Consider the following 26,465-nt stretch of genomic DNA (forward strand, 5'->3'; position numbering starts at 1 on the left):
CCTACAGACCTTCAACAATAAATGTTAAAGGTCTCTTCAGCTAAGCCATCTACCTGTCTCTTAGACCAAATCCCAACTAGGCTACTTAAAGAAGCGTTCCCGGTGGTTAACACTTCATTACTAGATATGATCAATGTCTCTATTAACAGGTTATGTACCGCAGTCATTTAAAGTAGCTGTGATAAAACCTCTTGCGAAAAAAAACCCACCCTCGATCCTGAGGTCTTAGCCAACTATAGACCTATATCTAACCTTCCCTTTCTCTCCAAGATCCTAGAGAAGGTAGGCGCTAATCAGTTATGTGACTTTCTACACAGCAATAGTTTATTTGAGGATTTTCAGTCAGATTTAGAATGCATCATAGCACAGAGACGGCACTGGTGAAAATGACTAACGACTTTCTAACTGCTTCAGGCAAAGGACTTGTCTCCGTACTTGTCTTACTAGATATTAGTGCTGCATTCGACACCATCGACCATACCATCCTGTTACTGTTTACAAGTCTAAATTTAGTTGTCAATGAATTGCACTAAGCTCGTTTAAGTCCTATTTATCTGATCAATCTCAATTTGTTAATGCTAACGAAGAATCCTCCAGGCACGCTAAAGTTAGCCATGGCGTTCCACAAGGCTCAGTGCTTGGACCAATTCAAATAATATCTTTGTTTTGTAGATGTAATTGTGACAGGCCTATATGTGTATTTCTAAATATTTACTTTTATTTATTTTTTAGAACCTGAAACATTTCCCTCTATTTACCGTCACGCATAAAAAAACAACCATTCATATTTCTCACACTATCTCACCAAGACAACAAAGGTAAAGCAAAGCATTTTATTGCAAGTATTAGTCAAAGATACATTTCAAACTGAAGCAAAGCAACACTAAAAAGGCCAACAACCTATAAGAGAGAGTTACAAAAGAAAGAGACATTTAAAACTGAGAGGAATAGAGCTGTTGGTACAACAGAGCCTTTGCAACATACAGAGAGACTGAGACATGGATCATCTGGTGGTAAAGGTTCACTGTTCAACGTATACATCCGTTTGCTGGTGCATCACTCAGGAGGTATCAGAGTCCAAGGTCTTTAGTTTGAAATAAGACCGACACAAGAGTGATGCTACATTGAAAAAAACAAAACAATCTAAACAATCAGCGTGCACATAAAATGTTTTAAATTATTGGACACTTTCAAATATCTTGCTTCAAAACCATTATGTGTATACAAGGGGAAAACGGCACCAGGAGCCTAATCTCTTGTGCAATATTTGGTTCAAAGTCATTATTGGAATGCTAATGGGCCAAAAACAGGTTGATCAGGTCTGATAGCCATGAGAGTAAACATTACAGTAAACATGTATTATGGTTGGTTTAAAGGATAAAGGACCAATTTCCTTTCGGACAGAATTAACAACACTCAAAAGCTCCATGTCTCTGATCCTCCAATGGGGTGAGGGGACATCCAAAAAAAAAAAAAAAAAAAAAAAAAGAACAGCAATTCATCAAAACGCAGTTCATCCTTGGTTCATTTTACAGGCACAGGTTTCTGTAATCCAGCACTCCTGGTTCATGTCAGGCCCGGGTCAAACTGTATCTGAAATATTGTTCTTTGGATTTGCCATCAATGACAATAAAATGATAACCAATACGCTTACACAAATACAGAGAAGTGTAAATAAAATTCAAATTAGCAAAATGTTTCCATGTCATTCAGAATGTTTATGGTGATATCGGAATTGTCCTGAGGCAGTAAGCACTGCTCATCTGGTTGAAACAAATGCCAAGAATTGTTTCCAAATGCTGTTTGACCCGGACCTTGTTTCTGTTCTGACATCATTACAAATGGGACGGAGCAATCTGTCAAAGCTTACACTTGTTCGTACATTAGAGCTCAGTAAGTTCTGTAGCAGTGTTAGTGGTTTACATGAGAAATGAGAAGAGATGAGAATGCCAGTTGGGGATTGAGGGCATATCAAGTACGTTATAGGCTTGTATTCTTGGTAGGCCACCCAACACAGGCATCACAAAGTCACATACTGTAGGAAACTGACGATAATGTAAGAACGCACTTAAGGCTGAGGCATGTCTTTTCTTGTGGAATGAGACCTGTTCCTGCTGTAAATTGTAAAAAAAAAAAAAAAAGTAAGAGGAAAGAAGTAACGCTAACATTTTCACCATGATCCAAAGAATTCTGCCTTTTCAACATACAGTATTTCCTTCCTTCCCCGCTGCTTTTTTTTTTTTTTTTTTTTTTTTTTAATTGACGCTCTCCCGCCTGCCCTTTTTACTGGCTCGGGGAATTTACATGGCTAACGTACCAATTAGCAGCGTGGGATGAAAAAAAGAGTCAGCTATTCGAACACTCAGGTCAGTGGGGTTTCAGAAATGGTTCCCTTCGTCAAGAGATGAACTGCAACATGTGGGGGTTGGCATATGGCCTTCTCAGGTGGTAAAAGAGGTTAAAGAATATTAAAGAACAGAGGAGGGAGAGTTGACCTGTGACTATCACCAGGTCAAACCCACCGCCTCCCTTTCCTCCACCTCGCAGCCCCCTCCATATTGTTGTGCTTGCGTGTCTTGGAGAATAAGGCGTCAACATGGAGGGGGAGGGGCTAAAGGCCTCATCCTCCTGGCTCCGCCCCCACCATGCTGCAATATGATGCGGAGACTCCAGCCGCTTGAATGCACTCTCAATAAATACACCATAAAATATTCCGCACATATATATTTCATATATAAATTTAAAGAACGACACATTTAAATAGGACAACAAAATAAAAGTCGGCTCAAGAACAGTTTCTCAAAATCGGATAAGTGTTAAGACAAAACAGAGAATATTTTTTTTTTTTTTTTTTTTTTACAGTTATACTTATTTTGACTCTAAAATAGTTACCGTATAAGAATATCGCAATCAGGCATTACTCAAGCATTATATGTCATAATAAAAGCAATTTGCAGTTTTCTTTCATGTAGTATAACATATGCAGCATACCAAGGTAAGTGAGGTGCAGTGTTTTTTGAGATCTCTTGTAATAGAAAGATGTCACCCCATGGACTGAAAAGGTACCCACAGAACTACAGACACACCCTTGGTTTTTAATCAACACCCTAACGGCTCAAGACAGGGATACTGCTGGGCACACATTCCCTCCATCAGGGACAAAACACATGGCAGGGCATTGCACTTAGATGAAAGAATGCCATGGGCTGCTACTAGGGCTGGGCATCTTGAAAAAAGTTTCAATACTGACACTGGTTCTGTTTATTTCATCTTTATACCTGCTGTAAAATGACACTTGGATAAAAGCATACTTCACTATGCAACACACTGAATGAGTTTGTCATTTATGCTTTTCAAGAAGTGTTTCTATAGTTTCTATCCCACTGATGCTTTTCTTAGTAAAAATGCCCTTGAAGAAGAAAACCTTGCCTCTCAGTGCAAGAATCCGCTGTTGTAAAAACCTCCAAACTGCTTTCTTATTAAGCTTGAGATGCTTCAAAAATGTTGATGCCGAAATCTGGGAGGTACCGATATCGTGTTTTGACACCCAGCCCTAGCTGTAACAAAGTGTCGAGTGGGAACTCCAGAGGGAAAAGCACCACCCGAGAGCAGGCTGACTCAACCGAGCCACCAACAAAGTCACGAGAGCATGAGGCACACTTTTAATGACCGACTGCTTGGTTTGGTAACACACATCCCTTCGACTCGTTTACACTGAGGTTTGGATCCTCTCCTCCTCCTCCTGGGGAGGAAGAAAGGGGACTGAAGGGACAGAGATCGAAACCTCTTGGCTATGTGTCTGAGTGAGAGTTGCGGTCTCTAAAGTGCTGTGCTGTGTGTGTGTGTGTGTGTGTGTGTGTGTGTCATTCGTGGGCTGGGCTGTGTCACAACACGCTATTGTCAGCTATGACCCCAAACCGCCCCAACACCCACCCTCCCAAACGCACATTCCACTGTACCAACGACACCATTGGTCCAAGACACTAAATGCACTAGGAAGCGAAAGCTCAACCACAACCATATACTTGGCATATATTCTATTTCTATGTAGGCTTAATGTCTAAATACATGAAACACGAGTTTGCATTGCCCTCCCTAAAAAACAAACGTGTACAGTGAGTGTGCGTGTGTGTGTGTGTGTGTGTAAATGCAGCAGTTCCTGCATTGCAATGTGTTCTTGAAAAGGAGAGTCTATTTCTTTGATTTTACATTTTATCTTTCAATTTACAGCACCATCATGAGGAAAGGCACTTTCTGTGGACTTTTTCTCACTCCATTGCTACCTTCCACTGCAAATAGAGAGCAACCAAAATCAGGGATATTGATCGATTCCTCAAAAAGGGAGACATTGACCTTTTGGAGTTAATTTAGCGATTCTTCTTCATCAGACAGTTGTCGCTTTGTGGGCATGATGTTTGTTCTTCAGCTTCAATAGAAAGACTTGTCTGTATTGTTAGCAAATAGCAGTTCTAATTGTAAGCTAAGTGAAAGTGTACCCTTTCATTTCAATCGAGTCTAAAAAGTCATTTTAATAGAACTGGAAGGACCAACAAGGTCTATTCCCCTGCCGTGTAACACAGATGTCTGTTGAGGACAAATTGACCAAATAAATAATGTCTTCGTATCCCTTTGAGCGTTCACTTCCACAGGCCCAAAATGGTCTTGGCTCATGTTAGGTCACTTCTCTACTGGCTGATATTTGCAAAGCAGAGCTGATGACATTTCAGTTGTAAGCGAGGCAAACACATCTGCTATGTAAACATGTGTTCAACTGCCCTCAGGTGTGTAGTTTATACACAAAGTAAAAATAAAAAAAAAATCCATTAACGACAGCAGAGATAGGGAGTTAAAAATGGATTCTTAATTCTCGAAAGTCAACCTCCAGACTTGTTCAACTTCCAACATAACCCGCCTCAAAAAGTTATCGTTGGTCACCTTTGATTCCATCTTAATCACACGTACTTGAATGAATAACAGAACCCACTATGTCTTACTGACCAGACCCCCCACAATTGTCGTTCAACCCTAATCTCTAGCACGCTTCCAAGGGGGATCAGATGGGATTGTACAGCTGTGGAATGTAGTCCCCTGGCACAGGGGAGTAAATGTTCGGGAGCAAAGGGGGAAAGAGAGCAACAAGATTACAGGCTTTGTCACACCACAGATTTACCGGGAGGGTAAGTCTTTATATTTTTGAGCACATGAAGCGCTTCGGGTAAAGAGAGGAGTCTGAGGAAAGCAGCAGAGGTTGCAATCCGACGTAAATCCCCCAAGGCTTTAACAGAAAGGAATGAACTGAGAATGAGAAGAACTACCCATTGTTATGACATTCTTTGATCACACGTGTCCTTGAAATGGATCAACAACACTTTCAAAAACCACTTGCCCATTCCTTTTCACTCTCCCTCCTGATAAGGAGCGGGCATCAGCACCAGTTGGAGAAAACCCCCCGAGAACATTCGAGAGCAGACACTGCTCAATATATATCAATCGACTTTTCTTCTATTCCACCGTTTGTCGTCACACTAGGGATGCAACGTCTTAATACAAAGCCTTTTCCGGAGTACAGTATGTCATATTTTCACTCGAGATTCTTTCCTCTACGACAAACCTCTGGCTGTACGAGCATCTACACACACACAAAAAAGGAGAGAAATAAGCATTCCACATCTTGCAGCTTTTTTCACCCCGCCAAACATCAAAGCAAGAGGCGGTTTAAGTCCACATCCCTATCAATAACAGTATGACAGTCCAAACACACGTCACTAGTTTCAACAACCCCACCACTGTTCACACATAAACTATGTATACGTCATACAGTGACACGGGAACTAGTCGACAGTCTATTGCAATAATAAAACTTTGTTATTCTACATTTTTAACCATTACTTATCATGATACATTTATTACTAAGGTTAATAATTAGACTACTTTTTTTTATTTTTTTTTTCTGTTAGCAAAAATAAGTGGTGTGCATTACATCATTTCAAATGTACAAATATACTTTCGATCTAGCTTTTAAAAAGGCTTTCAGACACTGGTGAAATCATCAAGGCTCAAACCCACTGGCTTCCGCAGTGGAAGGCAGCAAACGCAAATGCAACAGCGGATGCAGGACCCTGCATTATACCTCACCGTCCCGAGGGAACGTCCGCCGTTGTACCGTTTGACAGGTTCTCAATGCTGATCATATCTACCGAGTAAAATCCTAAATCTCCCTTAAACCATAGCAGTAGGACCTTCTCTTGTCCTTAAGCAAGTGAGATTTACTGGATTTTCTTTTCTACTTCCCTACCCGCCAACTCATCCAGAGTCTCATACAGAGGTTCAGCTTCAGATTCTAATTCAGAGAGAGTAGCACCACACCTGTGTTCGGTCCCGAAACACAGCTTCTTTTAGTGCAGATAACTTTTAACCCCCCCCACCCCAGACTAGCTTCAGCGGCACAAAGGAGCTAAGTTGTGACTACAATCCAGGTGCACATGTCATTTTATTAGTCAGCTGTCTAACATAACTCCTCGGCATTGGTCTGAAACTAGTGACAACTTTTGGGCCGGGTTACACGGACAGGAAATAAACCTATAGTCCTGGACTCAGGATTTCTATTGAAAGAAACAGTTCATTTATGACGCGGCCGACTCCATGCCCATGAACCCGGCCTTTTGGGTACAAACACACTGTAGCAGCTGGATCCATGTCTGGTGAAGATTAAGCAAAAACACGACTCGGCCTGCTTTACTTGAACACTGCTCAGAAGCAAAGCCAACAGCCAACACTGCTGTATGGGCAACAATAAATATATTGAATTTAGGATGATTTGAATGAGAATGTGTAGAAAAGTCAGGAGAATAAGAGGCATCGGGTGAAACTTTCTTGCTTTAAACCATCTTATGCTGTCCATTTGTTTTATTTTAACCCACTGAAATAGGATCCCTATAACAAGTTATACACCAGGCACTTGAATAATACCTCTTTATGGCCTTTAAACTCCACTTTGCTGCTGTGAGGTGAAAACCTTTGTTACTCTTAGGAATGAAGAAAATCAGCCTCATTAGCAAACTGATGATCAGGAATTATGAAATCATGCCCAATGCTGATAGAGTAGCCTCACACCACAGAGGAGCATAAAATCCTTCAATTCAAGTAAAAACATGAAAATCACCAAAACTGCAGTTGCACCATTTTTGCCCAACGCCCTAGGGCAAACTAATAAAACATGCTGCTCAATCGTCTCACAGAGGAACAAACATGAAAGTGTCTAACGAGTGGCAAACCGTTCTCCTTTCGAGGACACTCACTTTCAAATCAATTTACGTCCCCTTAAGTCCCCTTCCCTTCGTTCGACTGATTATTGCACTAGAGGAAACCATTGACGTGATCTCTATTTACCCACAATCTCAAACTCATGAGAGGGAAATGTGAGATAAAGCACTGAGGGAAACGAATGCATGACAACTACTAAGATTAAAAACATAAGCGTACACGGTTTTAAATGAGTTTTTCAAAAAAGAAGTCAGAATCATAAAATGTTTCACATAATGTAGAAGAAAAATAACAACCAGAATCAAATAACAGTGTTATACTTTAAATAAAATTCATAGATGGCTGCAATTGATATATCAGCCAATATAAACTGCCTGTTTAAATGTGACAGCTGGCTGCTAAAGAGAAATCAAAACTGATCTGAAACCTTATAAGACAACAACTTGTTGTTGTGACTTTAAAGGGGCATTTATACCTCGTCGCCAACAGGTGGCAGTGTGCTCCAAAGAACATGATGCTCCATAAAAAGAAACCGGTAATTTCACACACTAGGGAAACGTGACAGAGAAGAGGAAACAAGAGGAAAAATAAAAGTGGCAACTGGTCCAACGAAACAACTATATTCCAAAAGAAATCAAACACCAACTCCAGAGTCTGACCCTTCCTTCTTCTCTGCTCCCTCATTGGAAACACCGGGGAGAGTCAACACAATGTAAAAGTGCTGCTGCTCAAACTGACTTGAGGTACTGTAGCTGGCAAAGGAGCAGATTAGTAGACTATACAGAAAGACTGTGCCAAAGGGGAGCAAAAGTAAAAACAAACAAGAAAAACACCCACTAGGCCACAAGTAAAGGAGACACAGGGAAGAACAGATAGGAGGGGCAATGGAAAGGGGGCCTAATAAGGGTGAAAATTAACTAGTTGGCTGGTTTAATATTGCATAATAGTGCTGAGTTTCTCTCGTTTGTTTTTAAAGCAGCGTTTGCATCCTCTGTCCAGTGTAGGGGTGCCTCCTCCCCTCCCTCCTCCCTGCTTTCCTCTGCACAGTGTCAGGTCCGGATTGACTAGGCATGTAGGGGGGGGGGGGGCGGGACTTGCACATATGAGGACTCCTTGACTGGCAAGCCAGGTGTGCATGGTTGTGTCTGTGTGTGTTTATGTGTGTGTGTAAAGGGTGGCAATGGTCGGGGAGGGTTGGTTTAGCTCAGGCGAAGTACATGGTCCTCAGGGTGTCGTGGTGAATCTGAACAGCTTTGGCCAGCGCCTGGGGGTCCCGACCGTTACTCTGACCAGACACGTGGCTGCCCTCAGCGCTGCACAGTGGAGAGGAGAGGACCAGTTATGATGGATGACACACAATTATGGCATGCGATGCACGTAGGAAAACTGGGCACATTCTGCAATACATGACAACTGCTATCAAAACATTTCTCTCTAAAAACATCACTTCAAGACCTTTAGATTCAGAGTCAAAATAGAAGAACATCTTGTTTATTGCCTCCAGTCTCTCTCACCTGTCATGTTCTTTGTCCACCAGATGGTAGCGGGCACGGAAGGCCACCAGGTGGGCGTAGTAGGCTGGCGCAGGGATGGAGACGGAGCGGGTACAGCGCACATAGGTGTGGCACAACTGGTAGGTGAGCAGCTGGAACTCGTCAGCGGTAAAACAATTGTCGTCCCACAGTACGTGGTAGTGGGAGGGCCGACTGGTGCCCTGGGAGAAGGGGATTAAATGACACATTTATATTATTATTATTAGATTCACATTTAAGATAACAATACATTATTGCATTTTAAACACAGTCAATAAGAGTTTGCTTCGGTGGACTCAAAGAAAAAAAAAATGACCCCAGTCAAACAATTAAACCTTTGCCTAAAAAAAAACACCCATAAGGATGCTATCAGCAACACAAACCAACTAGGATGTATATACCGCTGTATGCATACCATTATAGTCTTCGGGACAAGAATAACAACAGCACAATGTGCTGTTGCAGAACCTCACTGTCCTAGTTACTTTTACATTTAAAAGAAGGGAGGAAGTAAAAAAAAAAAAAAAAAAAGAAAAAAAGATGGTAGATTGAAGAAAGAAGTCTTGCAGAACAGGCGTCCTGTTTTCCGTGGCATAAAGGGAAGGAAGCTCCCTGGCATATGATTTTTGATAGGCACGACTTTGTCAGCTCCTGGAGATCGAACCTCAAATAAAGTATAAATAAAAGGAAAGTGTATTTCCTCTTTTCTCTCTCTGCCATTTAATGTCTGAATCCTGTTTCTTATTTTACTTGCAAGAATGCATAGCTCTGCATAAGCAAACCCTTTTCAGACTTCAGATTTTAGTGAAGGAGAATGTGATGAAACACTGCTGAAAAAAGGGCAGCAGGCTGGGCAGAGAAGACAAGAGGTTGGTCTGACCTGTATTCCAGCGTGACTGCAGAGGTAAAAGTCAAACTCGTAGGGATGTGTGATGTCCGTATCTACGGTCGTACCAGCAGGAATGTTTCCACTACGTCCAACCTGACAAAAGCAAGGTTAAGGTCAGTGAGTCCCTTTGACTGTTTGTGTTTTAACGTTTCACCATGAAAACAAAAAACAGCTAGAACAAGAAAACGGAAGATGCCGGAAAAAAGAAGCAGAAAACAAAGCTTTTAAAGCACTAACTGATGCCAGGAGGTAAAAATTGTAATCACTGAAAAAAAGAAGAAAAAAAAAATAGTTGCTGGAACGAATCAGGCAAAGGTTTACCAAGTGCTTCCCAATCAACCAATTAAAAGCCTAATGCTCTAGAGAGCCTAATGCTCTGCACTGAAAATAAGGTTGTTACTAGATGAGTCTTACTCTAGGGGCCTTGAGTGCCACTCCAGAGCTTTCGGTTTGCATTGGGCCCTAATGCTTTAATCGAATGTAATTACAGGGGTTAGGAGGGTGAACAGTCCAATTGACAACAAAAGGTAATTAAAGAGGCCCATTTCGAGTACTTAACGTGCTGGCAAAGACCATTAAAAAAAAAAAAGATAAAGATATGGACTAACATATAACACACTGTACTGGCTTTAATGGGTACCATTGCTGCATCATACTTTCAGAGAGTGAGAGTGTGTGTGTGTGTGTGTGTGTGTGTGCTCGTGTTTGTGTGTGAGTGGTGGGAACTCACTCTCTCGTTGCGGTCGGCACAGAAGAGGCGTGTATGGTGGCGTTTTTGCACAACAATGTAGGTGATGCCTGGCTGGTACTCCTTCTCCAGGCTGATACAGGCCTCACGAATGGCCAGCAGCTCATAATACAGCACCTGAAGAAAAGAAAAAAAAGAAAAAGTTTATAGAAACTACCCTTGAAGAAAACCCACGTCAAACATATTCTTCACACACTGTTACAATATACAGTACACTGTATTTCCTTATCTATCTGTGTCGTTTTAGTTCCATAGTGTCCTATCATATAAGGATGATATGGATCGTTACCCACGTTTCTCTACAGGCCTACTGTGCAACTGATCAGAATATTAACTTGTGTTTATCTACATGTTGTTGTGTGTATAGCTTGCTATGTGTACTGTCTGTACAAACAAATATCCATCTGGGACATAAACCTAAATCTAGTTCAAATGCAAGAAAGCCTGGCAATGTTGTCCTCAATTGTAAAAAAAATGTATCTTATTTAATCATCTATGATTAAATAAGATGATGAGTAAAGAGAATTCTGCAAACCAAACTCAACTGAATTCTGGCTGATGTCTGCTGCATAATTCACAACCTGACTCCAGTCGTTTTGTGAGAGAAAGTGGGAGCTGACCTGTCTGAACTGGCCTTCTGAAACTCCATCCCTGTAGAAAATGATCCTGGTGGGCTTGTAGCGGGTTGACTTGTAGAACTGGATCAGCAATTCCCGCACCATGGAGGCCAGGTCCTGGATAACCTCCTGCCTGGGCCTCTGGACCCGCACAGTGGCACAGTATCTGCTGGGGTGGGCGTCCATACTGCCTACCACCTGGAAGAGAGAGGGGGGGGCATGGTGATAGATTACAAGGGGTCAATCAAGAATGAATGTCAGATACAGGGAAGTTAATAGGTTAATACATTCAACCAATAGGTCAGGTGTAGTCTATATATCTACGGAGTTCCACTTCCAGGATTGTTCTGTTGCCGCCGGAAAAACTCTTTCCGGCCGGCTGTCCGTTATCTTCCACTTCCTTTGTGTTGTAATTTTAAACTCTGTTTGATTTATGAGGACTATGGTTAACTGCTCCTCAAATCTCTGCAGGGTAAATCCAGACAACTAGCTAGACTATCTGGCGAATTTGAGTTTTCTCTCGCATGATTAAAATAACTTATAACACCAAAACAAGTTTCTTCATGAGGCTTTTTTGCAGCGACACCTTTGCTCCGTACGATGCTTAGCAACACCCAAGACGATTGTGACTGGTTTAAAGAAATGCCAATAAACCAGAGCACATTTTTCTCCCATCCCGGAATGCTGTGTGGACTAGCCAGACCCTCCTCCGCAGCGCTGTGGAGGAAGGTCTGGCAATGCGAGACTAGGTCAGGTGTAAAATGAAGAAGAAAAAAACTCACTGCTGCAATTGAAGGCTTCTTCCCATCTCCAGCAGGCGGATGTGTCACATCTGCTCCCAAGAAGATAACTGGCTGCTGAAACACTGACGGTCTGTTGATTGAGAGACGTAACAAAGACATTCATTTTATTGAGTTTCTCAAATGGACAGTCATATTATTTCGTGAATCATATTATGACACAAATTTTGAAATAATAATTTAACAGTCCAAGCTACAGGAGGCCATTTAAAATCAGCATCACTAATAGCAGAGCATTGCCATATATAATATAATAATAATAACTTTTATATTGTTTATTTATATAGCACCTTTAAAAACAGAGCTGTATACCGAGAAGACAATATAATAGCAGAAAGCCGAACAGTGAGGCGAAACAAAAGCAAAACAAAATGAATTATAAATACAAATAAAAGAATAAAAGCAATGAAAAGACAATAAAAGCAATAGAAAGACGACGATAAAAAGACAACAATAAAAAGACATCACATGAAAGCAAGTCAATAAAAGTGGGTTTTAAGAAGTGATGAAAAACTAAATCACTAATTCTGCGAGCCTTATCTCCTCAGGCAGGTTATTCCAAAGCCGAGGGGATACTGATGGCAAAAGAACGGTCAACTTTAGATTTAAGCCTCGACTTTGGAACGGCCAGAAAGGCCCCACCAGAGGATCTGAGGCTGCATACTGGCACAGTTTCTTAAAAATCACTTCTAAATTGAACGGGGAGCCAGTGGAGAGAAGTTGGGATTGGGGTAATGTGATGTTTTCTGATAAAACCAGTAAGTAGCCTAGCTGCTGCATTCTGAACTCTTATCTAATACATGAGGAGAAGGAGAGCATGACTGACCGTTGGTGAGGCACCAGGATGTTGTTGATGCCTCCCAGCTTCACATTGATCTTGAGGCAGAGGTTGGAGAGGGTCTGAGGTGACGTCTTCACCACGTTCTTCACCTGGACACACTGCGTGGCCATGCCCAAGAGGGTGTCTCCCACGCGCTTTACCTCGGCTGTGGGTGGTTACAAAAAGTGAGCGTTAGAAAAAAGGAAAAGTTAAGTCAATTAAAACAAATATTTCATCCTCGCAAAAGTAGCACAGGACATTATAATGTTGATGTCAGTTTTTAAAATAGAGATTTAGGCAGTGGAATAATGAGCCGTACTTAAATAGAAATAGTAGTTAAATAGAAACCATACAAGAGAGCCGTCATACATGGAAACACTGTAGGATTTAAGAATAAAACATGGGTACGTGCAGTCTGAGAAAAATACTCAAAGATAGAAAATATTATTTAAGAATAAGAACATTTTTTGATAGAGCGTGAACTACACTCTCCTCAATGTGGCTCTTTCATTGACATTTGAGAGAATATTGCACCAGTACCAGAGTAGCATTAGTGTTTCCACCCAATCTAAGCCACAAGAATATCTCAGGGATCTAATATAATATTTATTTAAAGCAGTTTTCTAACCATAGACAGGAGTCTTTCCCGGCAGAATGACGATGATGAGCTGCAGTCCGGCGTAGGTGTTCTTCAGGTGTCTGAACATGGGCTCCACACTGTCCGCTCCCTGGGCGTATTTACAGAAACATGGCTGGCCCTGGATGGGCATCCCAGCATCCTTAGAGATCTTACGCAGCTGGTCTGTGAAACCCCTACACAAGGAAGAAGCGGGAGGCCAGGATGAAGAGTCAGTAGAATGGTGAAGTCAACTACAATCAAAGCTGCAAGCTTGTGCCCGTTTGCTTGGAAGAAAATAATAAGCACGGACACCTGCAAAAACGTTTGTAACAGCAAATGGTATGTCAATGATGTTTGACATTAATCAGTTATCTTAAGTAAAAACTTTACATTTGAAAATGTGTTTAACCATGTTATTATCCAATAATAACAAAACTCTAACTTTAGTCCTCATTGCATTTGTCCATGCTCAGCAGTTTGCAGAGCCTGACTATTTTATTTTAGATTTTTACTTTACCAGTTAATACCAGAAGGACTCACATTCATTAAAAATAACCGTAATTATGTCAGGTAGACAAATGGATAGTTTTTTTATCTGTAGTCCCTGACCAGATGTCAAAGACGTACCCTAAAAACTGCAAATTGCCTTATGCTGATAAGAAATGCTACTGTTCTTTAAGTAATCATTTGAAATAGATAATATTAAAGGGCAACTATTATATAGCATTTTCAGGATTATACTTGCATTTTGTGTTTGTATTAAAAAACGTCCGCGACCCGACACCGGATAAGCGGACAAAGATGGATGGATGGATGGATTATAGTAACAAATCATAACAAGAGTTATCTCAGGACACTTTACAGATAGAGTAGGTCTAGACCACGCTCTATAATTTACAAAGACCCAACAATTCCAGTAATTCCCCCAATAGCAAGAATTTAGTCTTTTTGAAAAAGCCCAGTCTGCTCTGATTGGCCAGCGCGCTTCCTGGAATCTCCTTAGTAGAAGCTGGAGATACTGCAACGGAGTATATAGCAGGACTTTGTACCATGAAAAATCACCAATAAAAGCTTCTAAACCTAATATTACACAACCAAACATGTCCCAGCAGCAAAGTGACTGGAATTTGGGGAGAAATGACCAGCATTGGCCGAGATTACAGCTATGTCGCTTTAGCATGTAGCTAGCTACTTAATAGTTAGCAGTATGCTATAAGTAATGTAGCTATAAGTCAGAGAGATAGGAGTACAACTGTGAAACAAGATATTATCTCCTTAATACTAAAACCTGATAAAGACATTTTATTAATAGATAATTGGCGGCCTATCACTGTATTAACAGTTGATTATAAAATCTTGGCTCTTTTTGCAAATAGATTAAACACAAGTCTTGACCATATTGTTGCTGAAACTTATTCAGGCTTTATTAAGGGTCGATTAGTAATAATATTAGACTTGTAGTAGACCTATTGGACTATGCAGACTCGGTACATTCAAAGGCTTTCATTCATCATTGCATGATTGTGAAGATACATCAATAGAAAATGTTCCTGTAAAGAATTTAGTGAAATATTTAGGTATTTATATAACTAGAAATCTTTTAGCAAGATAACATTTGAACTTTAACGAGAGAATTAAGAAGACTAGAAATATAGTAAACCTCTGGCTTCAAAAGGGACTTAACATTGTATGGTAGAGTACTTTTATAAAAAACTGAAGGCCTGTCTCACTGTGTTTACCCTTCACTTTCTCGTTTTGTTAAGGATTCCATGGCCAATGATATTAATACGTTATTCCTTGATTTTATTTGGAAAAATAAAACTCAAAAACAAAAAGCAGTACTATCTAATAACAGAGAGGAAGGAGGTCTTGAAGCTTTACATTTTATTGATACGGATAATGCTTGCTAAAATTAAAGATGCCTGGCAAACCCAAATTCTATAGTATATGGTTCTTCATCCCTAACCATATTTTTAATAAAATTGTTGGTCTTTCTTTTGTTTTGACATGTAATTACTCCCCAAACAGACTTCCTGTTGCATTATCAGTTTCATCAGCAGTCACTTCTTGCCTGGAAGTTGTGCTTCATCCACAACTTTTCTCCTCACAAGACTTTCTTATGGAATAATAATATTATAACTATTGGAAATACCACTCTCTTTTATCCAAAGTGGTTTCAAAGAAATATCATTAATATTTTGTGTTTATTTGATGACCATGGTTCAGGTTTAATCCATCTGATTAAGAGTCATGTTTGTTTTAATGAAGTAATTATGTCATATGCTCACCCTACTTTGACCTACATGATAAAAAAACAATGGGATAATAAATTTATTTGTCAAATTGTACAAAGTAAAGTCTTATTGGAATTCACATTGGGAAGATATAAACTGGAAACAAACATGGCTTTTACCGCATACATTTTGTATTTCTAACAAAGTCAAAGAAATTAATTTCAAAATTTTACACAAAATCTATCCAGTAAATTCTGTAATATCTAGATATATGGATGTTGAAAGCTCCTGTTGTTTTGTGGATGCACTGATGAAACTTGCGTATCCATCTTTTTTTCCAATGTGAAGCCCTTTAGCACTTAATTTGATAAATAATTTTAAAAAAGCAACAAATTAAGATGACATTGTTCATTGCTGTTAGCCATGTAACGTTAGCTACTTCAGTTAGCAGCTGACATTAATAGAATATAGCAGCAATTTCTACGGTCAAAAATTGCAAATAAAAAGGCTTTGAAACCAAATACTACTAACAGAAAATGTTTCAGGAGTAATGTGACCCGGAATTGGGGAGAATTTAACGACACTGGCAGCCAAGGTAAAATTGTTTACTGCTGTTACATGTAGTTACATGGGACAATGTTAACACCGCTGTGGCTTTAAAAAAAAAAAAATAATAATAATAATAAAAAAAACACTCCAGTCCTGCCTACTTGGAGCAGATGACCAATCATAGAAGGCCGGCTTAGAGTTGCGTAACACTTAACCGAGAGTAGAACAAACTGTTGAAACCGGAGTGTTCAGAATAGTTGGAAATCTGAACGTTTTAGCTCACAGGGATTTGTCTAAAATATGTTTACCTCATTATTTTGGCCACATTTAACATGAAAATCCATCATTATAACATTGTAGATATGACAGAAAAAAATAGAATAGCATAATATGTGACCTTTAATTCATGCCAGATCACAATCTATGGAAACAAAATATACAAATACAATCTCTGACATCATAAAAGATTAATGAGAAAGGCAAAATAGATAAGTGATTTGAATAGTAATCTAACAAATGTCTTTTGAACTTTCATGAACATACTTAAGTGGGCATCATCACTGTACGCACAGCGACAACAGAATCTCAGAAACAGACTTTTTGAAAACATTTGCAAATAATCATACTTTAGTATTTCTTCTCGACACTGCCTTTGCGTGGCGAAACAGGCGATGGCCCACATCTTGATCTCCACCCCGGTGTGGAACTGCTTCCCCCTCATGTCCCACACCCCGTGGCTGGGCGTGGCTACAGTGCGGTTCTGAAACAACATTGCAGTCTCACCGCATGTACTCATGATTATGTGGGCAAACACTCGCATACATTCGGTTCATTCAGACTCACGCTTACATAAGTAGGAAGACGAGAGCGCCTTCACTCGCATACAAACATAAACACACGCACTTTCTGAAAACCCACAGAACCCACACGCACTCTTCATCCATACCAAAATGTATTAACATTCACTTTTGTACATAAATTCACAAAAGAAAAGAAACATGTCAGTCAAAGAAACATGCATTTGCAAAATATATTTGTGCTCACCAGAGAAACATTTAACTTTCAAATCAAATAACAAATATTGTTAAGTTGAATTCCATTGCAAAGGTAGTGTGATGCACTATGTGACGAATCGTATGTGAGATGCCATTTACTGTGTATCATGCACAGCATAGTGTGCATAATTGTGTCATAGTTCTCACTAATACACACATCCAAATATAATAATTTTATCTTTCACTTTGGTATTTTATTTAATTATTTTTACCTTCTGCCCTCTGAGCAGCACTTTGTACTTTGTTTTGATAAGTGCTCTATAAAAGTGTAGTATTATTATTATTATTAGTAGTATAGTATTTATGTAAAGATGTGCCCCCTCAGAAAAGATAAACAGACAGATGTTAATAAAGGCTGTAGTTCAGTCTCAGTAAGCTGCTTCTTTATGCAATTTTGTAAATTTCTTTAACCCAACTCTTTTTGACTTCACGAAAGGAAAATTAACATTGTGCAAATGCTGGCAAAGGCTATATACTTTAGAAGCTATCCAATCATGATCTGGGTATTCTTTTTTTTGATTTAACCCTTGTCGCAGAGAGACAAATGTTTCCTGTCCTGTTTGCCCCTATAAAAAACGTTTTAAGTTTGCACTACTGAGACTCAACCACAAAAAAAAAGCCAAAAAGACTGACACCATGTAGTACAAACAGAAGCCAGTGAGTTAGTTCCCCTTAGAGACAGTGGAATAAAGGCTCAGGAAGGGGAGAGCGTGTCAGACAAACAGAGAGAATGGGCGTGATTTAAAGGAAGGGTACCATAAAGTGCTCTGTGCTCACCCTGCCGCCGTACTGCAGCATGGGGGCGGGTAGCACTCGCCCCGTCACATGGGCCATCTCGTCGCGCACCTTAAACTGGAATTCCTGCACAAAAGGGTCCGCCTCGTAGTTGGCACTGCGTACCTGCAGGGAAAGAGGGTGGGAATATTGGACACAGGTTCAGGCCACGGTAGTTAATAACAACATGAGTAAAGACCATTTACGCAAAAGGTTATAGTATATAGCCATGTGTTCTACAGAAGTTTCCTATATCTGCTCACTTATCCTGGCTTGTTTTGGTTGAAGAAACAGTGCTGACATTTTGGGAAATAAGCTTACTTTGCTTTTTTGCTAAGAGTTAGAGGAGAAGAATACCACTCTCATATCGGTCAGTTAATATTAGGTGGTTCTTCTCACCTAACTCTCAGCCAGAAAGTGAATAAGCGCATTTCCGAAAAAGTCAAACTATTCTTTTAAGAGCAGCAGCTTAACTTAGAAGAGGCTTGTTGTGAATTACCAGTGTAGAGACCATTTCTCAGATGTTGTACAGTAGGACAACATTTGTATATTGTGACACAACTGTGATTCCTCTTAAGAACACAGCCAAAGTGCAGCAGTAGTTCAGTTGGCATTTAATCACAAAATGTGATGTCTACTATGCTTGCCTCTGTGCCAAGTGCTTGTGCCATCATTGTTTTAGATAGACCATAGGCCTATGCTTGTAACCCTAATGAGGCTTTGCTTTTCTGTACGGGTATTAGTTTCCCTTAATGGTTCTTTAAGGCAATTTCTCTTTTGCAGTTAGCATTTTGATTGTTTTCATTATTTCACAAGATGTTGGTGGAGAGGAAAAATTAAATGGTAAATTGGTGACATGTCACACAATGTCAGGCGCAAGCTCCCTAATCCAACATGACTGCATGTCAGCCCACCTGGTACTTACAGTATGTAGTTCTGACAGACACAGCTTATCTGCTTGTTTTGCCCGTTTCTGTCTCTCAACCTCTGCTATTACACCCACACTGGCCTGTCAGTTTTAAGCAACTGTGCATCTAAATGAAAACACCACCACAGTGCTGTCTATGTCGATTTCCTGTAAGCAAGTCCAGTGATTTTGCTTCTGAGTGAAGAGATAGGGAGATGTGGTTTAATAAGGTAAAAGCAGGAACTGAATGTGCATTGTTAATCTGATGGTGGCCAGAGGCGGTGTACAGCCCATCAATCTTTCCATAAACAATACGCTGCAGACACTGTAGCAGCCTCACGCACATTAAAGCCATTACAACTCTGGTATTTTGTTGACCCTATGTAGGCCTGCCTTGTAATTGCCAAATGCAATGGAAAAGCACACAGACATGCCTTGGTTAACAATATAAAATGAGAATCTAGGATGGGTGATTCCTAAACAAGCAATTTGATATCAAAATGAACAGCATGGCAACCAAGTGTTGACAAGCTTAGCAACGCGCCAGCCATCCAGGCAGCGTTTTGTCTTTGGCTGTGTCGACACCCTCCTCCTTTAAAGTTAGAGCCCCAACAATGGCTTGGCATTTTGACTTTGCACGGTATTACATAAACCTAACCACTTGAATGATGGTGCATACTTAGGACACTGTACAACATAAGATGTTCTGCCTACTAGGCAAATTGCAGGTCAATTGGACAGGATATGATGCATAAACACCATTTGTTTTGGTGTTCTGTAACTAAATTTTTTACCATTAGTAAGAAAATACAGTACATAACGGTACCAATTTTAACCAGTCTACTTTATGTAAGTGCTCATTCCAAAAACTCAAGTATGCAACCAAATAGGTGTCACAGCCTTGAATTTATATTATGTTGATGCTGAAGGAATACTTGACATACATACAGTCAACTAATCAAGAGATGCCACTAAATGTAAATTCAGTATTCACATAGGGTGTCTATGGAGCGATAGAAGGGATCTTGATCCAACTCACCAGCCTGCTGATCTCCTCTTGTCTGTCGGGTGCAGAGCGAGCTGTGGCTTTGATCATAGTGGAGGTCTGATTATCTGTCAGCTTCTTGATGCATCGTTGACCTGCTACAATGTTACACACCTGCAAGAAAACGAAGACAAACGTTGAATCTATAATTTACATACATACATTTATTTATATAATTTTAGTTTTAATTGAGCCAGCAAAAGACTGTCTGGGCACGCTTGAGCTATTTATGCAGCTGCATATTATTCATACAGCTGACACACAGGCACAACTGACAGCTGCCAGCTGGTTTCTTCATTTTGAGTTACGTTTACATTGAAACAAAAAAGTGAAATAGCAAGTTGTTTTCTCTCACCTCCAGGGGCAGGTATGTGTGCTTTTGCTCTTGACCCACTTGTAGACAGGGCAAATGTGGGTACTTCAGCTGCAGGTTGTACTTTTCCCTGAAGTACTGGGCTACAGTGCGCTCTACAGTTTGACCATTTTCCAACTGTAGAGGGAACCTGCAGGGAAAAGAGCATATCATGTCAAAAACTAGACTACTTCTGAAGGCAACTGAATTAGATTGCTTAGCTTTTTTTTTTTTTTTTTTTTTTTTTTTTTTTTTAAATAGGGCCTTAGGATCGTAGCTGATCTGTAGCTGATAAAGCAATATTTAATTAAGCTAAAATCTGTCTAATCTTTATTCACTGGTTTGCTTTACATGTTCAAAATATAAAACCATGTAAGGAAAGCAGTGATGCAGACTATTTTGCTATAAATGCAAAGGTTTTACATTGTCTCGGATCGCTTACCTAAACTAGATTTGTTTTATTAACTTCAGTATACTTTTTAGTGTGTGGCAGAGACATTGCATCTCTAAATCAGATTGGGGGCAAAACAATATGATTGTAACAAAAAAAAAATACAATTTGTAACAAGTGCCACAGGTATACGTTTTGGCTGGCTACCATATATATTCATATCAGTGACAATAGCGCAGAAACAGACCATAATTATGGTTATAGGTAGGATTTCTCCGAACAGCCCTTTTTGGACATGGATACTGTACTGGGCTACTGGATTACTTAATGTAAACAAAAAATACAGTCAGTTGCCAGTTTATAAAAAATTAATGCAACGGTCATTAAAACTTGCCTTCATGAAGGTTATAATGTTTAATTTTTGTTGAAACAGTTTTGGAGAGGTTCATGGATCATTACTAAACAAAACTGAGCATTATAACCTTCATGAAGGTAGGACTTATTGCTACTGTTGTATTACAGTACACTGTATTAGTTTTAGCTAGGTGTACCTTAAACTGGCAACTGAATGTAAGTCAATTACTATTCATAAAAACCACAGCCATAGAACGCATTGACAACAATTTACAAGCGTGTAGCCATCTATCGTCCAAACCTCATAATCACTATTTAAATATCATTGAGTATCTTTACTCTTATTCTGATGCATATTGCTACAAGGCTATTGCCATAGATATGGAACATCCTTTTCGATGGCAATATGGTGATTTAACACCATTTAAAGGATAACACACAGCGAGGTATTCTACTCTGGACTGTTAAGACTCAGGAAACTCTGAAGATCAGCAGGCACACACACACACAACGGCTACTTCACTAATGGATGACTAATATTGACTGCATGGTTGCTAGATGAGTCAGCTATTATCTGGTTTGTTTGGTGGTGAATCGGTGATCGCATCCTCTGTGATCTGTGCTCCCCGCCCCCATCACATCCACGCACTCAGCCCAGAGTCTCCTGTTCCCCTCCCCGCCCGGAGGCTGACTCACGTTTGATGGCTGGCAGGCCGACGGGTCACGTTGCAGACGCGGTACTTCCTCCGCATGGTTCCACAGTGCGTCACCTCCACCTTCAAACCTGGTGAATAACAGAAAGTGTTGGAGAAGCATTAAGAATATGTGTGTGTGTGTGTGTGTGTGTGTGTGTGTGTGTATATATGTGTGTGTGTGTGTGTGTGTGTGTGTGTGTGTGTGTGCGTGTGTGTGTGTGTGGCTGCGGCATGTGCACTCCATGTTTCTGCTCAAACTATCTCTCCACGCACACGTAATGCACTTTGATTTATTTGATTGAGCTCTTTTCTCACATGCAGGCGCACTTTAGACTCCCGTAATCACCTTTGATTTCTTTGGTGAATTTGACCCGGTGCGAGTCTGTGAGAGGGCGAGGCTGCTCGTCTATGTTGTGGATGTCCAGCACTTCACACATGAACTGGATGACTGGCTGGGCCTTGTAGAAGGCGGTGGCAGACACTGCAAGATAAAGCGAGGACAAGAGTCATTCAAGACAAACAAAACCCATGATATACTATAACGCTACACTGAATGACAACAACTTGATTCTAAAAATTCAACAGTGTTATACCAATAAACATCATAGTGCAAATTGGATGGTCACATGTTGAGTGTCTGCCTGGAAAGAAATGTAAAACTTTTATGCATATATAACTTCTGACAATGTAGAATTAATAGGCACTTTGTAAGGCTTTTTAAGGGAAATTTAAAGCTGTCCTAACAACTGCAGTAACACTTTTCACAAGTTAGGTATTACAAAACAAAAAGCGAGACCAAAAGAAATCCAAAAATGGGCAGAGAGAGATGAAGAGAGGGTGGTGTCAATGTTGTTGACGAATAATCTGGCTCAGCTGTTGTGATGTAAATAATCCCTCTCCGACGGTGTGTTTGATGAAAGCACTACTAGCGCGCATCCATGAGACAGATAATTGCACGTATACACACACACACACACACTCTCTTACAGTACACCTCTGGTTTGCACCGTTGAGCCTTTCACCATTGACAGGAAGCAACATCACTCATAATTGTCCTCTCCACGCATCGTTACAATGATTTGGTTACATGCGCTTTGTTGCATGTATTTGCCTTGCCAGTACAAAATGCCATGCCTTGCAAACACTTGGGAGTTCTAGTTTGCTGCTGGAGAGCAGACAAGAAACTTGAGCCGACCAATGGTTTCGAAGGTTGACAGGGCGGGAAAATGAGACAAAGAGAGAATCAGAGAGGGAAAGATTCAAATAGAGACAGAGGCTTCAAAGACTGGGAGAAAAACAAAAGCTGTCTCAAGGAAATGCTCCACACAGCTACCCTCCTGACCCAGGTAACACCCACCAGTCTCACTAATGTCCACACACACACACACACACACACACACACACACACACACACACACACACACACACACACACACACACACACACACACACACACACCTCTGTCTCCACAGCAACCGACTAGTCAGTTCCCATCCAACCAAAAACCCACCTCCCTCCACGTTCCTCTAACACTCACACACACTTTCTCTCTCATCAGCAGAGACCTGGTCCCGCGACAACCTCCTGCAGTGTGCATATGGCAAAACACATTCTCCGTCACCCTTTCTGCCCCTTATTTTTCACAATTCATTAAAACAGATTGAAATTGTAGCTCACTAGTCCACGTCATCAAACAAAGTTCTTCTACTGACGCTAGCCCAGTGCTAAAACTAATTACCAAACTACATCTTGAACTTTTCCATCAAAAAATGCTTCTCACCCAGCAGAATTAGCTCCGTTCTGACAAAGTGGTCGACAACTAAATGACGCGTCATGACGAGAAGGATGAATGCCATCGCCATGTCAAGCTTAACTTATTCAACAGCCTTGACAAGTAATGCAAGCAGAAAGTACAGTTTTTTTTATTTGAAGAAAAACTAACCAGAATAAAAAGCAAATCTATCTGGTAGTTTAACGCTGAGCCCATAGAAGGTGTGCTGCTTCATAAAAAAATAAGTGGTTCCCCGGCTCAGCACTTCAGCCTCCCCCACTGATGAAAAAGCTTGAGTGTTATGCAGACCTCATTCAGCTCCAATGAACTAACTTTCTAATGAATGTGATATTGTCACGTTAGATTTATGTTAAATACAGCTATTACATTTCCTCAAACATAACATCATTGAAAGTAAATTATTAGCGCACAAATCTCTAAAAATACCCTGTATCATGGAGGCTCCATGTCACTCTAATCTATCTGTTTAATTATTAAAATCTCATTTCCCCAGCTGTGAAAGGGGAGCAGGGAAAACAATTTCTGTGTTACTGTACAAGAGAAGACATTCTTTTTTTAAACAAAGATTGAATTACAAAAAAAATCTTGTGAATCTTGTACATATTTCAATATTTTTTAAATATGAACAGCTATATTAGCAAACATAGTTCCTACTGTGTCTGAGGTAAGGTAGGGTACCGAAACCTGGTGCCAATAGGGCAACCGGTTCCGACGTAAACGGTAGTAACGATAACGAATAAGAACGAAAATTTCAGTTCCTCATTTTGGTGCCTGACTTTTTTTTTTTTCTTCAGAAGCATCGCTGCACGGGGCGCTACGTTACCGTTAGCTGGTAGCTGGATTAAACACAATGGTTAAAATGCTGACAGCTCACGTTAAGCGGTGTAAAGTGGGACTGTATTTCCCAGTAGAAGATGCCAACAGCAGGATGTAACAGTCTGACACAGCGGGGCGTTCACTTGAAACTTGCCAGCCTTGTGGTGCATTTTAAGTTATTGTAAAATACCCTTTTCCCCATCTAGTGCTTGTTTTTGTTGTTTACCAGCAATTTACTGGTGAAATAAGTCATTGTTATAAGTTATTGTTATTACATTATTAATCAAATCATTTAATTTTGACCATATGGCCTTAGCAATAAACAAGCCGTTTTTTAATGTCGCCAACTCTCGTTTTGTGCTCCTTTTTTATATTTTATATTATATACATTATAAATATATTACATACATTTCGGTTCAGGCACCGGCACCATTTTAAAAGTATCGATTTAGCACCGGTATCAGAAAAAAACCAATTTGATACCCAACCCTAGTCTGAGGCAATAGGCAGTAAGACCAGCCTTTCTATTTACATTGTTGTAGCTGTGAGGCCATCTTGAAGCCCTGAGGTGCCATCAAAGCTAAATTAAGTCTAGGTGGAATTTGGTTCTCACCATCAATGTTAAGCATCATCTTCCACATGGCAGGGCGCACGGACTGATGGAAACCGAACCAAACCTCCCTCCCACCTCCCAGGGGATGGTCATAGCCCTCTGGAGCAGAGAAGAAGGATCGACCCACCGGAGTGTACCTAGATGGAGAAAAGTAGCAATTATAAGAAAAGAGCAAAGAGATTGAAGGAATGAAGGATAATGGGGATGTTAAGACAAAAAAAGAAAAAGGTTGAAAAAAAAAAAAAAAAAGGACAAGATGAAAAGCAGGAGAACATGGGGCAAGTAGGAAAGGGCGGATGAAAGGAGACAGAGAGGAAATAGAAGATTAGTTCAAACATCCTGAATCGTGAATGTAGGTCAATGTGTGTTTAAACAGTGTCACGATCAGCTGCTCCTCAATATGGCCTGTAACTACATCAGCGAAATGAGAGGTGGTGACACTGCCTGGGCCTATTCACCTCTTATTTCTCTGCCCAGCAGACACATTAATAATTGTAAAGGGCTATGTTTTTCTAGGTGACTCCTGGACTGACAGTGTGTAATGATGCCAATGCAATAACGGGCCCTGGAGGCTGCGAAGAGGGCTAAATAAAAGGTGTCTATAGAACCACTTTTTTAATAATGCCTTGAAAAAGATTTTCATTAAGACGCTGGTGATATTGTGTTCGACTGTGCTCCTGCTGGGGCTTGGGAAAGTGATATCGAGTGGCAGATGGTATGAGGTCAAGTATGGCGCTTCGCGGGAGCCCACAGAAGCTGTTTGATTTCCGTCGGGACCAGAGTGCTGATATTGGTGCCACTATGACAGATCAAATATATAGTATATACTAAGAGTATCAGTGGGATCATTTCTCTATCTTTTGACTTATGTTTGCTTACTGAAAGTGAATGTGGTGAGATTAGGGAAGATAGTTTCCTTGACTGGATCTGCTGTTTAAAGGTCCCATGGCATGAAAATGTCACTTTATGTGGGTTTTTTTAACATTAATATGCGTTCCCCCAGCCTGCCTATGGTCCCCCATTGGCTAGAAATGGTGATAGGTGTAAACCGAGAACTGGGTATCCTGCTCTGCCTTTGAGAAAATGAAAGCTCAGATGGGCCGATCTGGAATCTTCTCCTTATGAGGTCATAAGGAGCAAGGTTACCTCTCCTTTCTCTGCTTTGCCTGCTCAGAGAATTTGGCCCACCCATGAGAGAGAGAAATCATGGCTTTCAAACGAGCAAAGTGGCAGTTGGTCAAGGCCACACCCCCACCCTGCACCTTGCCCCCCCCCCTCCCATCTCCTCCTCAATAGCTACAGACACAGAAATGGCACATCCTAAGGAAAGCTCATTGTGGGACTGGCTCTAGTGGCTGTAATTGTGCACCAAGGCTGAATTTCGGGAAAGAGACTTCAGATACAGTATTAGGGGACCGCTAAGGCCTATATAAAAGCATCCAAAGAGCACCATGTCATGGGACCTTTAAAGACTTTTAAAATATCATTCTTTAACATTACCTCCCAGTTATCTAATAATAACAACAACAATAAATGGTCTATTTAGGCCTCCAGCTGGCATTAAAAGAGTGAACCGATAAGTCTAAACCTGACAAAAACA

General features: G+C 40.5%; 1 protein-coding gene across 1 annotated transcript in view; it reads right to left on the bottom strand.

Moving 5' to 3' along the window:
• Positions 1–819: 819 nt before the first annotated feature.
• Positions 820–26,465, bottom strand: part of ago3a (argonaute RISC catalytic component 3a) — a 42,773-nt gene continuing 17,127 nt past the window's right edge. Inside the window, exons 6-20 of the mRNA XM_028580296.1 lie at positions 24,866–25,002; positions 21,991–22,125; positions 21,646–21,733; positions 20,208–20,355; positions 19,847–19,966; positions 17,904–18,026; positions 16,698–16,831; positions 13,298–13,482; positions 12,676–12,835; positions 11,832–11,922; positions 11,053–11,247; positions 10,415–10,549; positions 9,676–9,777; positions 8,778–8,977; positions 820–8,576 (exon numbers count right to left, since the gene is read on the bottom strand). Coding sequence (XP_028436097.1) covers positions 8,468–8,576; positions 8,778–8,977; positions 9,676–9,777; positions 10,415–10,549; positions 11,053–11,247; positions 11,832–11,922; positions 12,676–12,835; positions 13,298–13,482; positions 16,698–16,831; positions 17,904–18,026; positions 19,847–19,966; positions 20,208–20,355; positions 21,646–21,733; positions 21,991–22,125; positions 24,866–25,002 — 2,062 coding nt within the window. The 3' untranslated portion in view covers positions 820–8,467. The remainder of the gene's footprint in view (positions 8,577–8,777; positions 8,978–9,675; positions 9,778–10,414; positions 10,550–11,052; positions 11,248–11,831; positions 11,923–12,675; positions 12,836–13,297; positions 13,483–16,697; positions 16,832–17,903; positions 18,027–19,846; positions 19,967–20,207; positions 20,356–21,645; positions 21,734–21,990; positions 22,126–24,865; positions 25,003–26,465) is intronic.

This window comes from Perca flavescens, chromosome 6 (genome assembly GCF_004354835.1).
Source record: "Perca flavescens isolate YP-PL-M2 chromosome 6, PFLA_1.0, whole genome shotgun sequence".
In the NCBI taxonomy this organism is placed as follows: Eukaryota; Metazoa; Chordata; class Actinopteri; order Perciformes; family Percidae; genus Perca; species Perca flavescens.